Source organism: Telopea speciosissima, chromosome 1 (genome assembly GCF_018873765.1).
Source record: "Telopea speciosissima isolate NSW1024214 ecotype Mountain lineage chromosome 1, Tspe_v1, whole genome shotgun sequence".
Classification (NCBI taxonomy): Eukaryota; Viridiplantae; Streptophyta; class Magnoliopsida; order Proteales; family Proteaceae; genus Telopea; species Telopea speciosissima.
The window spans coordinates 50,839,402-50,852,456 of record NC_057916.1 but is presented as its reverse complement, the minus strand read 5'-3'; the positions used below and the strand labels follow the sequence as shown (position 1 = coordinate 50,852,456).

Sequence of the window (13,055 nt, the reverse complement as noted above, 5' to 3'; positions counted from 1 at the left end):
TAGGCCTTTCCTTTTTAGTGTCTAAGTCTATTTTTGAGTCTTCTATATAAGTTTGTAAGGGAAGCCAGCATTGTAGACGAATTTGATTAATAAAAACTCAGTTTTATGCTTGCTGCCTTTGTTGCTGCCTTTGCTCCACCGTGAGTATGCCTTGTGAGTATATCAAGGTTACCTTGTGAGTAATATCAAGGTGAAGGGATTGGTGGATCTCCAATCGAATCCTTGCATCGTGAAGATCGGGAGGGCTGCTACTTATTTCCTTGCATCTTGTAGATCGGAAGATCCTATTGTTCATCTTCAAAGCTGCTACCATTGAAGATCAGTGTTCAAGTACTTTACAGTTTCAGCAATCACCCTTCTTCTCCTAATCCTCTAAACCCAACCCCATCAATCCCCATTGCCAATACTCAATCATTACTACTTTCCTCATCTACCATTAATACCATTGATCCATTAGAACCCTAACCTGCAACTATTCTTCTTCCCTTCTAGAAGGACACATGCAAGGTATTTTCGTGAGAATTCTGCCCAACCAAATCTAACCATTAGAACCTGCTAAAAATTTGAACGAATCTTCCTCAAACCTTAAGAGAGACTCGATTCAAATTTCAGCACCATCCACCCAGCCGATTGCCTGAAATTACAGTTTTACCCCTCTCTCCCACTTCTACTAGGAAACCTCCATAACTCCAGATTAACCATCTGATTTAGCTGTAACTTTCAGCATATATTCCCCTCCACCCTACCCACACTCGACCTAAAGCCCTTGCCTTAACTCCACCTCTAAACCCTAGATTCCATCACTTCCCTATTTCCCAAAAACCTAACCCTAGTTACTGCCCAATTACATCTAAACTACTTCTACTCATCCAAAACCAATAAAATCTAGTTCATTAGACTCCCCTAAACCTGCCAAGCTTTACCATATAAGATACCTACCCATTACCCTAACCCTAACCCAAACCCTAACCCTAAATTTGACCTAAAACCTCAATTCTGCCCCCATCAAACCAGCAGCTTACAGATCCTAGTTGATTGGCTCCTAGTAGGTCTCCTACCAATCTAGAACTACATTAAGTGGTATCAAAGCCATGGATGTACATGGCAATCCAGTTCTGCCCCCTCCACCTGATCCTATGGCTGCTATAATGGAGATGCTACAGAAGTTGAATGAATAGGTGACATGATTGGAAGAGAAGAGGATTACCCCTCATAGGGACAGCAACATTCCCCTAGAAAAGAACAGATATCAAGTCAATTCGGTAGTACAAAGAGCCCCAGGTAGAGATCAATACAGAGAAGACAGAGAAAGGTACAGAGATCACAGTGAAGACAGGAACAGAGGATACAGAGACTACAAGAAACGCCATAGACCTCCAGAGGCATATGAGTTGAGAGACTTTGATGGCAGATCAGGTCCCCAGGTATTTTGTGATTGTTTAATTGCTTTAGATGACTATTTTGATTGGTATGATCTATCTGAGCCTAGGAAGATGAGGTTAGCCAGTACTAATCTAGTCGGGCCAGCCCTTGAGTGGTGGAGAACTACTGAGAGGAATCTTTAGTACGACGGCAAAGCTCCTATTAATTGGGTAGAGATGAAGGAAGACCTAAGTAGAAAATATTTACCACGAACAACAAGAGCTCTACAACAAGGTAACTTAAATTCCCTTCGACAAAAGGCCTTCAAATCTGAAGACAACTTAAAGCCTCCATCAATGGGATTCAGTTTGCAAGTTGAAGAGTGGGAAATCTGACATCACCAATGTTAAATCAGTAGCTGAATACAAATTTCCATTACCAAAGGAAATTGAGAGAACAAAAGTTAAAGATAAAGCTGAAGTGAGAGTGAATTGTGATGAAAAGAAAGAGACCACCCCTATAGCTTCAAAGATGGAAAGCCAACATGTAGAAGATCCTACTGAAGTGGTCTATATCGAAGAAACCAATGTAGAAAAGGCTGATACAGTAGAAGATGAAGAGGTGGTTTATAACATTCCACAGGAAAACAATGACATTCAAAATGTTGTCCTTAAAGAGGTGGAGGTTGTGTCTAAGAAGGTTATTAACACTGAAGACTCTATGGATAGGGCATACACAGTTGATTCAGAGGTCGAACGCATAGAGTTTGTTATGCCACCACGGTTCTTCAAAGAGAAAGCTCCACGCCTTGAAGACCTTATCCCTAATGTTCCTGGATCACCAGAATTTTGTTTGGGAATGGTCAAAGCTGCTACTCACATGTTGTTTCCCCCTCATCACTACAAAATTCGAGGACGAATTTTTTCAAGCTGGGGAGAGTTGATGCAGATACATCATCGAAATAAGCTTATTTCTTTAGAAATAAGTCTAGGGTTGGGAGATATATATATATATATGTTGGGCCTTTGATCCCAACAGTTTTTTATGTAATAGGCCACTTTTATGGGCCTAAAGTTGGGGTACATGAGTTGCATACGAGATTAGCCCTATACTTAGTTTATTTTCATGTTTTAATGTTTTAAATTGAACCGGTCCAAAGCTAGTTTGAACCAGTGGTTCAATTTAAGTGATTTTATTAGTTTTTCATTTGGTTGTTTAGGTGGGCTAGATTAGGACTCTATTTTGAGTCTATTTCAGTTTCCTAGTCAATTTAAGTTAGCTAATAGGTTAAGGATTGGGCTAGGCCTTTCCTTTTTAGTGCCTAAGTCTATTTTTGAGTCTTCTATATGAGTTTGTAAGGGAGGCCAGCATTGAAGACGAATTTGATTAATAAAAACTCAGCTTTATGCTTGCTGCCTTTACTCCATCGTGAGTGTGCCTTGTGAGTATATTAAGGTTACCTTGTGAGTAATATCAAGGTGAAGGGATTGGTGGATCTCCAATCGACTCCTTGCATCGTGAAGATCGGGAGGGCCGCTACTTATCTCCTTGCATCTTGTAGATCGGGAGACCCCATTGTTCATCTTCAAAGCTACTGCCATTAAAGATCGGTGTTCAATTAAGTACTTTACAGTTTCAACAATCACCCTTCTTCTCCTAATCCTCTATACCCAGCCCCATCAATCCCCATTGCCAACACTCAATCATTACTACTTTCCTCATCCACCATTAATACCATAGATCAATTAGAACCCTAAAACCTGCAACTATTCTTCTTCCCTTCTAGAAGGTCACATGCAAGGTAATTTTCGTGAGAATTCTGCCCAGCCAAATCTAACCGTTAGAACCTACTAAAAATTCGAACGAATCTTCCTCAAACCCTAAGAGAGACTTGATTCAAATTTCAGCACCATCTACCCAGCCGATTGTCTGAAATTACAGTTTTACCCCTCTCTTCTACTTCTACTAGAAAACCTCCATAACTCCAGATTTAACCATCTGATTTAGCTGTAACTTTCAGCATATATTCCCCTCCACCCTACCCACACTCAACCTAAAGCCCTTGCCCTAACTCCACCTCTAAACCCTAGATTCCATCACTTCCCTATTTCCCAAAACCCTAACCCTAGTTGCTGCTCAATTACATCTAAACTACTTCTACTCATCCAATAACAATAAAACCTAGTTCATTAGACTCCCCTAAACCTGCCTAGCTTTACCATATAAGATACTTATCCATTACCCTAACCCCAACCCTAAATTTGACCTAAAACTTCAATTCTACCCCATCAAACCAGCAGCTTACAGATCCAAGTCGGTTGGCTCCTAATAGGTCTCCTACCTATCTAGGACTACATTACCACAGCTCAACAAATAAACCCAACATATCACGACAAGATGTCTCGGCAAAGGACATGACTATGGATATCCATACTTAGAGGCAAAAGTTTCTCATTGCTGGGCAAGAAAAAGACCAAGTGGGATTGCTTCTTGGGAGAAGGAGGGGAGCTTTTTTCGCGACGGCAATAGACACTAAGGGGGAGATGAGGGTCAACAGAGGGCTGGATGGGGAAAGGGGCTGAACCAATAGCGGGAATATGGGAAGGGTGGGCCAGAAGCAAAAGGGGGCCAATTCGCTCTGGTCAAAAAGAGGAAGCAAGGGGGTCTGATGCAGGTTCCTCATAGAAATTGGCTTATTTCTTTAGAAATAGGCCTAGGGTTGGGTTATATACATTTTGGGCCTTTGTTCCCAAGGGTTTTCTATGTATTAGGCCACTTTAATGAGCCTAAACTAGGGGTATATAAGTTGCATACGGGATTAATCCAATACTTAGTTTATTTTTTTGTTTTTAAATTGAACCGGTTCAAATTGGTTGCATCTAATTGGTTCAATTTAAGTGATCATGTGACTTGGTTAAGTGGTCGTGTGACAACTTATGTGGTCATGTGATGTAAGTTGGGCTGGATTAAGACTCTATAAGTCCAGTCATGTTTTGAGTCTATTTCTTTTAGTATTTTAGTTTCCTAGTTAGTTAAGTTACCTAATAGGTTAAGGATTGGGTTAGGCCTTTCCTTTTTAGTGTAGGAGTCTAATTTTGAATCTTTTATATAAGGTTGTAAGGGGGCCAAGTATTGAATACGAATTTAATTAATGAAAAAGCTTTTGTTTGTTGCCATAGCTGCTGCTCTACTCTGTTGAGTGAACCTTGTGAGTAATATCAAGGCTACCTTGTAGGTAATATCAAGATTGGTGGACTCTGATCGACTCCTTGCATCTTGTAGATCGGGAGGTCCTTCTTCTTATTCAATCGAGCTTCTTCAAGCTGCTGCCTTTGAAGGAGATCAAACCAGTAAGTAATTTTAGTTTCCTGCATATATCCTTCCCCTCCATCCATCAAACCCTAACCTCCATTAAACTTGCAACTCCTACCTTAACTAGGACTCCCTCATAACTTCAGATCTGACCATCAGTTTCAAACCAAACTTCCAGCATACAACCCCCACACTTCTCCCTACACTCGATCCTAAACCCAGCTCATTACTCCCACTCTATCCCCTCCCTTCTTCCACTCCATTAAAACCCAAAACCTGCAACTCAATTCTGTTCAGAATTGCAGAATTTTAAAACCTTCCCAAATCCAATTATTTTATCCCATAATAACCCCCTAGACCTGCATATTAAAGCCATATAAGACCCATTCCCAAATTCCCATCCTAAACCCTAGAATTAACCTAAATCCTAGTGTTGTCCATTCGAACTAGCAACCCCTTTTGCGATTGATCCTGTTGTCTGGCTCCTAGTAGGCCTCCTACCTATCTAGGACTACATTAATTGGTATCAGAGCTATGGCCTCGAAAGACCCACTTCCATTCGTTTTTAAGACCCGAGTTCGTCTACTCAATGGGAGCACAGCCATATTAATTGTTGATGAGAGGCGACGTAACAACATTATTTCACAATCCGTGGTTGATATGTTGTCCCAGTCAGGAGAGATTTGCATCATGCCTACAGGTCAAGTCTTTGTTGAATTTGAGGGTTCCTCATACTCTGACGGTGCTTGGTGTAAGCCGGTACCATCTCCAAGGAGCGTTATTGTAGTAGGTTGTAATTGGTTAGACGAGCGACAAGGTTGGATTGAACCTGAAAATAACTCATGTGTCCTACCTGATCGACACCGTCTATACCATTTGTTTACTCTAAAAGGGTTACAACCAAAGGTGACCACATTGACTGTACAACCACAGGGACTGCCGAACATGTCAACTCAAAGGCAAGTGGCATCGACTGTGTTTGAAGTTTCACCAATGGCGGATGTACCAACAGAAGATTCTACTAAGGCAGTTTGTGTTGAAGAGATTCAAGAACTGATAGCTAAAGAAATTCAACAAGACCAAGCTGCACCAGTAGTTGAGATCATAATTGAGAAGCTCGACCATCAAATTGATGTGGAGGTCCAAAACACAATTGTAGAAGATTCTACTAAAGAGGTATACATTGAAGAGAACAAAGTAGACAAAGCTAAAACAGTAGAAGATGAAAAGTTGATTGGGAGCATTCCAAAGGAAAACAATGACCTTCAAGATGCTGTTCTTGAAGAGGTGGAGCTTGTGTCTCATGCATTAGATGAGAAGGTTGCTAACACTGAAGGCTCTATGGACGAGTCATTGACAGTTGCTACTGATTCAAAGAAAGAACACATAGAGTTTGTTATGCCACCATGGTTCTTCGAAGAGCAAGCTCCACGCATTGAAAACTTTATCCCCAATGTTCCTGCCTCATCGGAATTTTGTTTGAGGATGGTCAAAACTGCTGATCACATGTTGATTCCCCCCCCCCCCCCATCACTGCAAAATTCGAGGACGAATTTTTTCAAGTTGGGGAGAGTTGATGTAGGTTCCTCATAGAAATTGGCTTATTTCTTTAGAAATTGGCTTATTTCTTTAGAAATAGGCCTAGGGTTGGGTTATATACATGTTGGGCCTTTGTTCCCAAGGGTTTTCTATGTATTAGGCTACTTTAATGAGCCTAAACTAGGGGTATATAGGTTGCATACGGGATTAGTCCAATACTTAGTTTATTTTTATGTTTTTTAATTGAACCGGTTCAAATTGGTTACATCCAATTGGTTCAATTTAAGTGATCATGTGACTTAGTTAAGTGATCATGTGATAACTTAAGTGGTCATATGATGTAAGTTGGGATGGATTAGGACTCTATAAGTCCAGCCATGTTTTGAGTCTATTTCTTTTAGTATTTTAGTTTCCTAGTTAGTTTAAGTTACCTAATAGGTTAAGGATTGGGTTAAACCTTTCCTTTTTAGTGTAGGAGTCTAATTTTGAATCTTTTATATAAGGTTGCAAGGGGGCCAAGTATTGAATACGAATTTAATTAATAAAAAAGCTTTTGTTTGTTGCCATAGCTGCTGCTCTACTCTGTTGAGTGAACCTTGTGAGTAATATCAAGGCTACCTTGTGGGTAATATCAAGGTGAAGGAATTGGTGGACTCCGATCGACTCCTTGCATCTTGTAGATCGGGAGGTCCTTCTTATTCAATTGAGCTTCTTCAAGCTGCTGCTGCTGCTGCCTTTGAAGGAGATCAAACCAGTAAGTAGTTTAGTTTCCTGTATATATCCTTCCCCTCCATCCATCAAACCCTAACCTCCATTAAACCTGCAACTCCTACCTTAACTAGGACTCCCTCATAACTTCAGATCTGACCATCAGTTTCAAACCAAACTTCCAGCATACAACCCCCATACCTCTCCCTACACTCAATCCTAAACCCAGCTCATAACTCCAACTCTATCCCCTCCAGTCTTCCACTCCATTAAAACCCAAAACCTGCGACTCAATTCTGTCCAGAATTGCAGAATTTTAAAACATTTCCAAATCCAATTATTTTATCCAATAATAACCCCCTAAACCTGCATATTAAAGCCATATAAGACCCATTCCCAAATTCCCATCCTAAACCCTAGAATTAACCTAAATCCTAGTGCTGTCCATTCGAACCAGCAACCCCTTTTGCGATTGATCCTGTTGTCTGGCTGCTAGTAGGTCTCCTACCTATCTAGGACTACATTAGAGTCAAAGGAGGCAACCACACCTGGGTTGAAGGAAGGGACTACCCCAGTAGGTAGGGAGTCCAGCTCAGCTCCTCATACGAGGAGTGAGATCTCACTCCTTGTGCAGTAATTGGATGCCATGTGTACTCCACAATACCGGCTACTTTCACTCACGGTTTCTAATTGTTAATCTTTTATTTTTTTAAATCAAATGGGACCCACACCCCTCTTCTCCATCTTCTTCTTCTGCTTCTTCTTTGTAGAAGTCAACGGAACACCAGTGGTTCCTCCATACGCATCTGCAACTCCACACCACCCAGCCCTGCAAGCAAGCATTTGGAAGAAGGTTCTTGCCCCGTTCGCTATGTGTGTGTTTGTATGTGAATTGAAATGTCAAGTTATCTACAACTAAGAATTCTCGGTAACCCAAAATTGAAAATTCTGATTTCAGATTAGTCATTCATTCCTGAAACGCAATTTTTTTTTTTAATCTGAAATTAGGATTCTATTTAGTTAATTTCTGATTTTTTTCCCCATCTCGATCTGATCTTCTTCGTACACTCATATTTACATTTTCTGAATTTCTTCTCCATTGATATAGTTTGTTCAAAAGCTGATTTTTTTTTCGGCTCTTTCTGAATAGGTGAAAACTTAGATTTCTAATGGCGGACAAATTATACCGGAGAAACTCAAACTCAACCACCGATGAAGAGAACCGTAACCTAAACCTAAGATCACCATCTTTTCTAGAAACGACTGCAAGCAACTACTCATCCAATGCTCAAGAAACCCCCACCCATAGCCGCCATGGCTCCTCCATGGCGTCCTGGCGTTGGAGAAGGTTGCATGGCGGCCTACGCCATGGCGTCCCTCTTTGATTTCTTCTTCCTGTCTCTCTTTCCCTCTTCGATTTCTTCTTCCTGTCTTCGATTTCTTCTTCCCTCTTCGATTTCTTCTTTCCCTCTTCGATTTCTTCTTCGATTTCTGAATTTTCTTCTTAAAACTTGAGAAACAATAGAGAAAAAATAAAACATGGCTTGAGTATACATCTATTAAAACATTAAAAATAGAGAAAATAAAAAATAAAACATGGTCGACATGCTCGCGTTGCCATGGCGGGCGACATGTCGATATATCGACGTGACACCCCTCCACCGACTTGGATCGCCGTGACGCCGTGACAACTATGCCCCCACCAATAGCAGAAACCTACATCGTTCAGCTACCTAAGTGGGGATTCAGGAGTGGGTTGCAGGGAGTGGCAAGTGTGGGATTAGAGGGCGAAACAGAGGGTTAGCCTGTCAGCGTGGGATTTGAGGGTAGGGTTATAGGTGCTGGGAGTGCGGTTGCAGATGCATTGGGAGGAAGCAGAGGGGTTGGGGCGGTGGTGTTTCTTTGTCCTTATGCGAAGAAGAAGTTGAAGGAAGAAGTCGAAGAAGGTAGAAAATGAAGAAGGGTGTGGGTGCCATTTGTTTCATTAAAAAATTAATAAAAATAAAAATCTTAGAGATCGGTTTTCAGTTTTATGAAGGACACGGAAAACGTATGAGGAGGGACTCCTTGCTCTTCGTACGAGGAGCTGAGCCCGATTCATAGGGAGGATTGAACCAGCCGGACGGGTGGTTGACCAAAAGGGAAAAGGATTGAGACATCTCAGAAGAGAGATGTGCTGGTTTAAAAGGGTGAACAATTGAGGAAGATTAATGAACCAGCCCGGACATGCAATATAAAAATTTATTCTCATTTTACTAAGCATCCAATGTGGGACCATTCTTTCTTCTCTTTATCATGAGAATGGATAAAGGAAGAAACACCAAAGTTAGACAATATACATGCATTCTTAGGTGGATTACTCTTGAACTTATGGTTAGAAACCATTAAATGCTTAATCTAATGTAATTAAGAGGATCAGGCCTAGATACAAGTGAATCTGATAAAATAGGCAGCATATTCTAGACCGTGTACTAATCCCGGCCTAGCAAGAGTTTTAGAGCCTTATTGAAAGTTCATAAGAAGCGACCCTGACCTCTAGTCTTGCAAAGGCAAATCCATCAAAAGTGCTTTCGTTTTACGCTCCAAAAAATCTAGAGATTTATTCAAGGAAAATTTTCTAACCACTCATGTAAGGAAATAAGGTGCATTAACCTATAGGAATGGGATTTTGCTAGGAATAATTTCAACACAAATAGTTCCAACTTAAATATAACCCACTTGATGGGAGGAAACCACAACAACAAAATCCGTGAGTAATTATAGACATATCAGATGTTTTACCTCAGCTATTTTGCATATAGCATAGTGTCCTTCCTTTCCCCAAGCTAGAATTCCTGGAAGTAATTGCAGAAGCAAAAACAGTCGTCCAACAGAAGAGAAACGGACCATTTCTGCTGCTAAGGAGAAAACCAGAAATAAATAAACTATTTCCGAAATTTAGAAATTTTATAAATTCTATCACACGAAAACAAAAACTCCTCCAAACTCAAGTCATTCCTTTTAGGTTCACGAGAGGTAACAGGGATGACTACAATTACGGGTTTGGAGATTCTTTTTCGATCAGAGTGTCTACGTCTTCTGTTTGGAAAATGTGTTTATGTTGATAAATTCAATAACAGCGTAACCTCATCATGGATTGGGAAAAGAAAGTAGTATCAGTTTCATAACGGAGGCGATTCTAAATCAAGCAATGTTAAACTTATAAAAAACAAAATTTAATAATCTAACCACGGGATGAGCTTCGTGAACTGAAAACCTAGAAGATCAAAAACTATCTAAAATCAAAAGGACACACCACAACATCTAATTAACAGCTTTGAATTCAATAGTTCGAAGCTCACATGGACGAATTGGAAACGTAGAATTATCTGCAGAACATGTACTGAATAATTGAGGAAAAAGGTCTTCTACGGTCAAAGAGCGAACGTATCAAAAGAAGAAAGCGTTGGATCACTTCAGTAGTTCAGTGGTTCCTGCACTTTCCCATTCCTAACTTCTACCCATTACACTCTGAGACCCACACCCCTACTCCCTTCTAAACAAGAGGGGGTTGTCAGGTTATCCCAACCCAACGCATGTTTATTCTCAACTCCCTAGAAAGTAAGTTTGTTACCTCTGTATCTGGTAATCTGCATGTTAATTCTTGTCGTTGGCTCGGACTAAATCAGTTTATTCGGAAGGACAAGCTGTTAAATATGGGAAAAAGTTCTCCATCTCTCTCCTCCCATGTGAAAAGACACCTCTACCTCTTTATTTTAAGGAAGAGAGAGATAGACACATGGAAGTGCTGGCGTAGGCCACACTCCCATACAGAAAACTGCTTCCCATTAAATTAAATATATACAAAAACAGATATTAATGAGTTCATTAACCTATAAAGTCATCCCCAGTTTTACATTTAGATAAAAAGATTTGCAATAAAACACATAAACCTACAAAGCCTTAATGGGCTTACATATAGACTCAGAGTCTTTTTTTTAAATCCAAGGTCATAGCATGGGCTTACCTATAAGCCCATAAATGAATTTACATATAGATGAAGAGTTTTTTTATTTTTTTTCAAAACTCAATAATCTAAAAGGCCATTGGTTGTACAAATACACATGCTATGACTTAATCTATATAATGCTTTATGATTTAAACTAAAATAATGCTGATGAATTAGCCTCAATGATGCTTATGGCTTAATCTAAGTAATGTTTATGTAGATGTCGTAATACTATAGTTAGTGAGGTATGTTATTTAAGAATACTCCTAACTCCAAGACCTTTCCTAAGATAACAAAAAACCATCCTCTTTGAGTGTCTTAGTAAAGATAGGAGCAATTTGATCTTTGACTTAATAAATTCAATATTAATATGTCATTTTTGCACATGACTCTCATTTTTGCACATGACTCTAATGAAGTGATGATTTATCACAATGTGCTTAGTCCTTAAATGTTTATAAACCAAGATCACTTAAATTGAATCAATACATTGAACCATCATGAACCAGCATTAAACCATGTGTTGCGTCAGGAAATCGTTCAGTGTTCCTTCGAGTATCGTAACCTGCAAAAGAACCTGGGTGACAAAGGAGAGCCGGTGTGGTTCCGGCCTAGGACTCTCCGATGCCCAAGTTAGATCTCTCTGAGCAAACAGACAAGTGAATAGAATTCAAGATGGTTAATGGAGTAGCATACCTTCCTTTTTATAGCGGAGTATGGCGGTGTGGAGAGTCCCAGTTTGATGGCGAGTGATCCATGTAGTGGATAGAGACCCTGGGTAGCAGGGCTCTTCCTTGGTTGGCCGTCTCCCTGCGGAAGGGAGTATCCCAGCGGTGTTGGGATCCTTGATAGATAGACACCTGTGTGTGTAGTAATAACACCTTTGGTGTTTGAGTCCGTCTGGGTGACGTGACTTCTAGGCGGTGGCCTAGAGTCCTGGAGATGGCGTATGTCTATATTGATGACTGGATCACAGGCTAGGTGCCACAACGTCCGCGTGGGTCATATCTATGACATGACGTAGAACTTGATGAGCCCGTGCCTAGCGAGGAGGCAGCGCCCAAGAGAGGCCGCGCCAGTGGGAGGCCGCGCCTGTGAGAGGCCACACCCAAGGAGGCAGCGCCTATGAGGCCACGCCTATGGAGGTTGCGCCTAGAGCCTGTGGAGGCTACGCCTGGAGGCCGCACCCGTGGATCGTGTCTAAGCTGGCTCTCCCTTCAGACCGGGACACATGGCCGCTCATGGTTGGTCTGTATGATCTTGGGTTCATCATTTGCCCCCTACTCTCTTGGAACAGAGTGTTCAAGAGAGTAATGCATTCATGTAGTGAGGGGTTTGTCGTGAATAAGCTTCTCTAGAGGGGCGTGCCTATAAATCTTCTAGGGAGGTGGGGGAGGTTGTAGGTTCAGACCTCTCCTCCTATAGTTTTTGTTCTTCTCTTTTTTTTTTTTTTTTTTTTTTTAGATGTATATATCTCCTTTCTTCTCTTTTTCTTTTTCACTTTTCCCTTCTTCTCATCATCTCCTTTTTGCTTTTTGCTTTTCACTTTTTTTAACCTTGTCACTTCCTTGCATTTGGCTCTTGTTTTTTGTGCCCCCCAAGTGTTTGTTCTTTGATGGCTAAGGATAGCTCTCTTGTTTTTGCTTGGCCATTGGCTCTTGTTTGAGGCTTGGTGGATTGGCTTTAGTGCTTGTGCTCGTGGCTCGTGGCTTGCTCGTCGCGCCCGTCGTGGTCACACTCCTTGCCCGCATCTGTTTGAGGTCGCGCCCCGTCCAAGTTTGTGCCTACCCCACCGGTCCGGGTCTGGGTTTGGGTCGTGCCCGAGGCCGCGCCCATCTGCATCCACGCTAGAGGTCACGCCCGTCTGTGTCTACACCAGAGGCCGCACCCGGGGCCGTACCTGTTCCCCCACTCAAGGTCATGCCTGGGATTTGAGAACGCACCCAGGGCCGTGCCGTATTGGAGGCCGTGCCTGGGGTCGCATTGTTGGGGGCCGCACCTAGGGTCATGTGGAGGCCACGCCTATGGGTGGCGCCCAGTTGAGGTCGTGCCCGTTAGAGGCCGCGCCTGCTTGAGGTCGCCCCCGCCTATCCATTTCAGGTGAATTTTTTTTTTTTCCATCTCTCTCATGGATTTGTTGGTTAAC

At 41.6% G+C, this 13,055-nt stretch overlaps 1 protein-coding gene across 2 annotated transcripts in view; it reads right to left on the bottom strand.

Moving 5' to 3' along the window:
• LOC122646120 (endonuclease 4-like) overlaps positions 1-9,850 on the bottom strand; it is a 55,204-nt gene extending 45,354 nt beyond the window's left edge. For both annotated transcript variants that reach the window (XR_006330776.1, XM_043839938.1), the window contains exon 1: positions 9,703-9,850. Coding sequence is in view for 1 of the 2 variants with exons in the window: in XM_043839938.1 (XP_043695873.1) it covers positions 9,703-9,810 (108 nt within the window). In the remaining variant the exon portion in view is untranslated. The remainder of the gene's footprint in view (positions 1-9,702) is intronic.
• Positions 9,851-13,055: the final 3,205 nt, after the last annotated feature.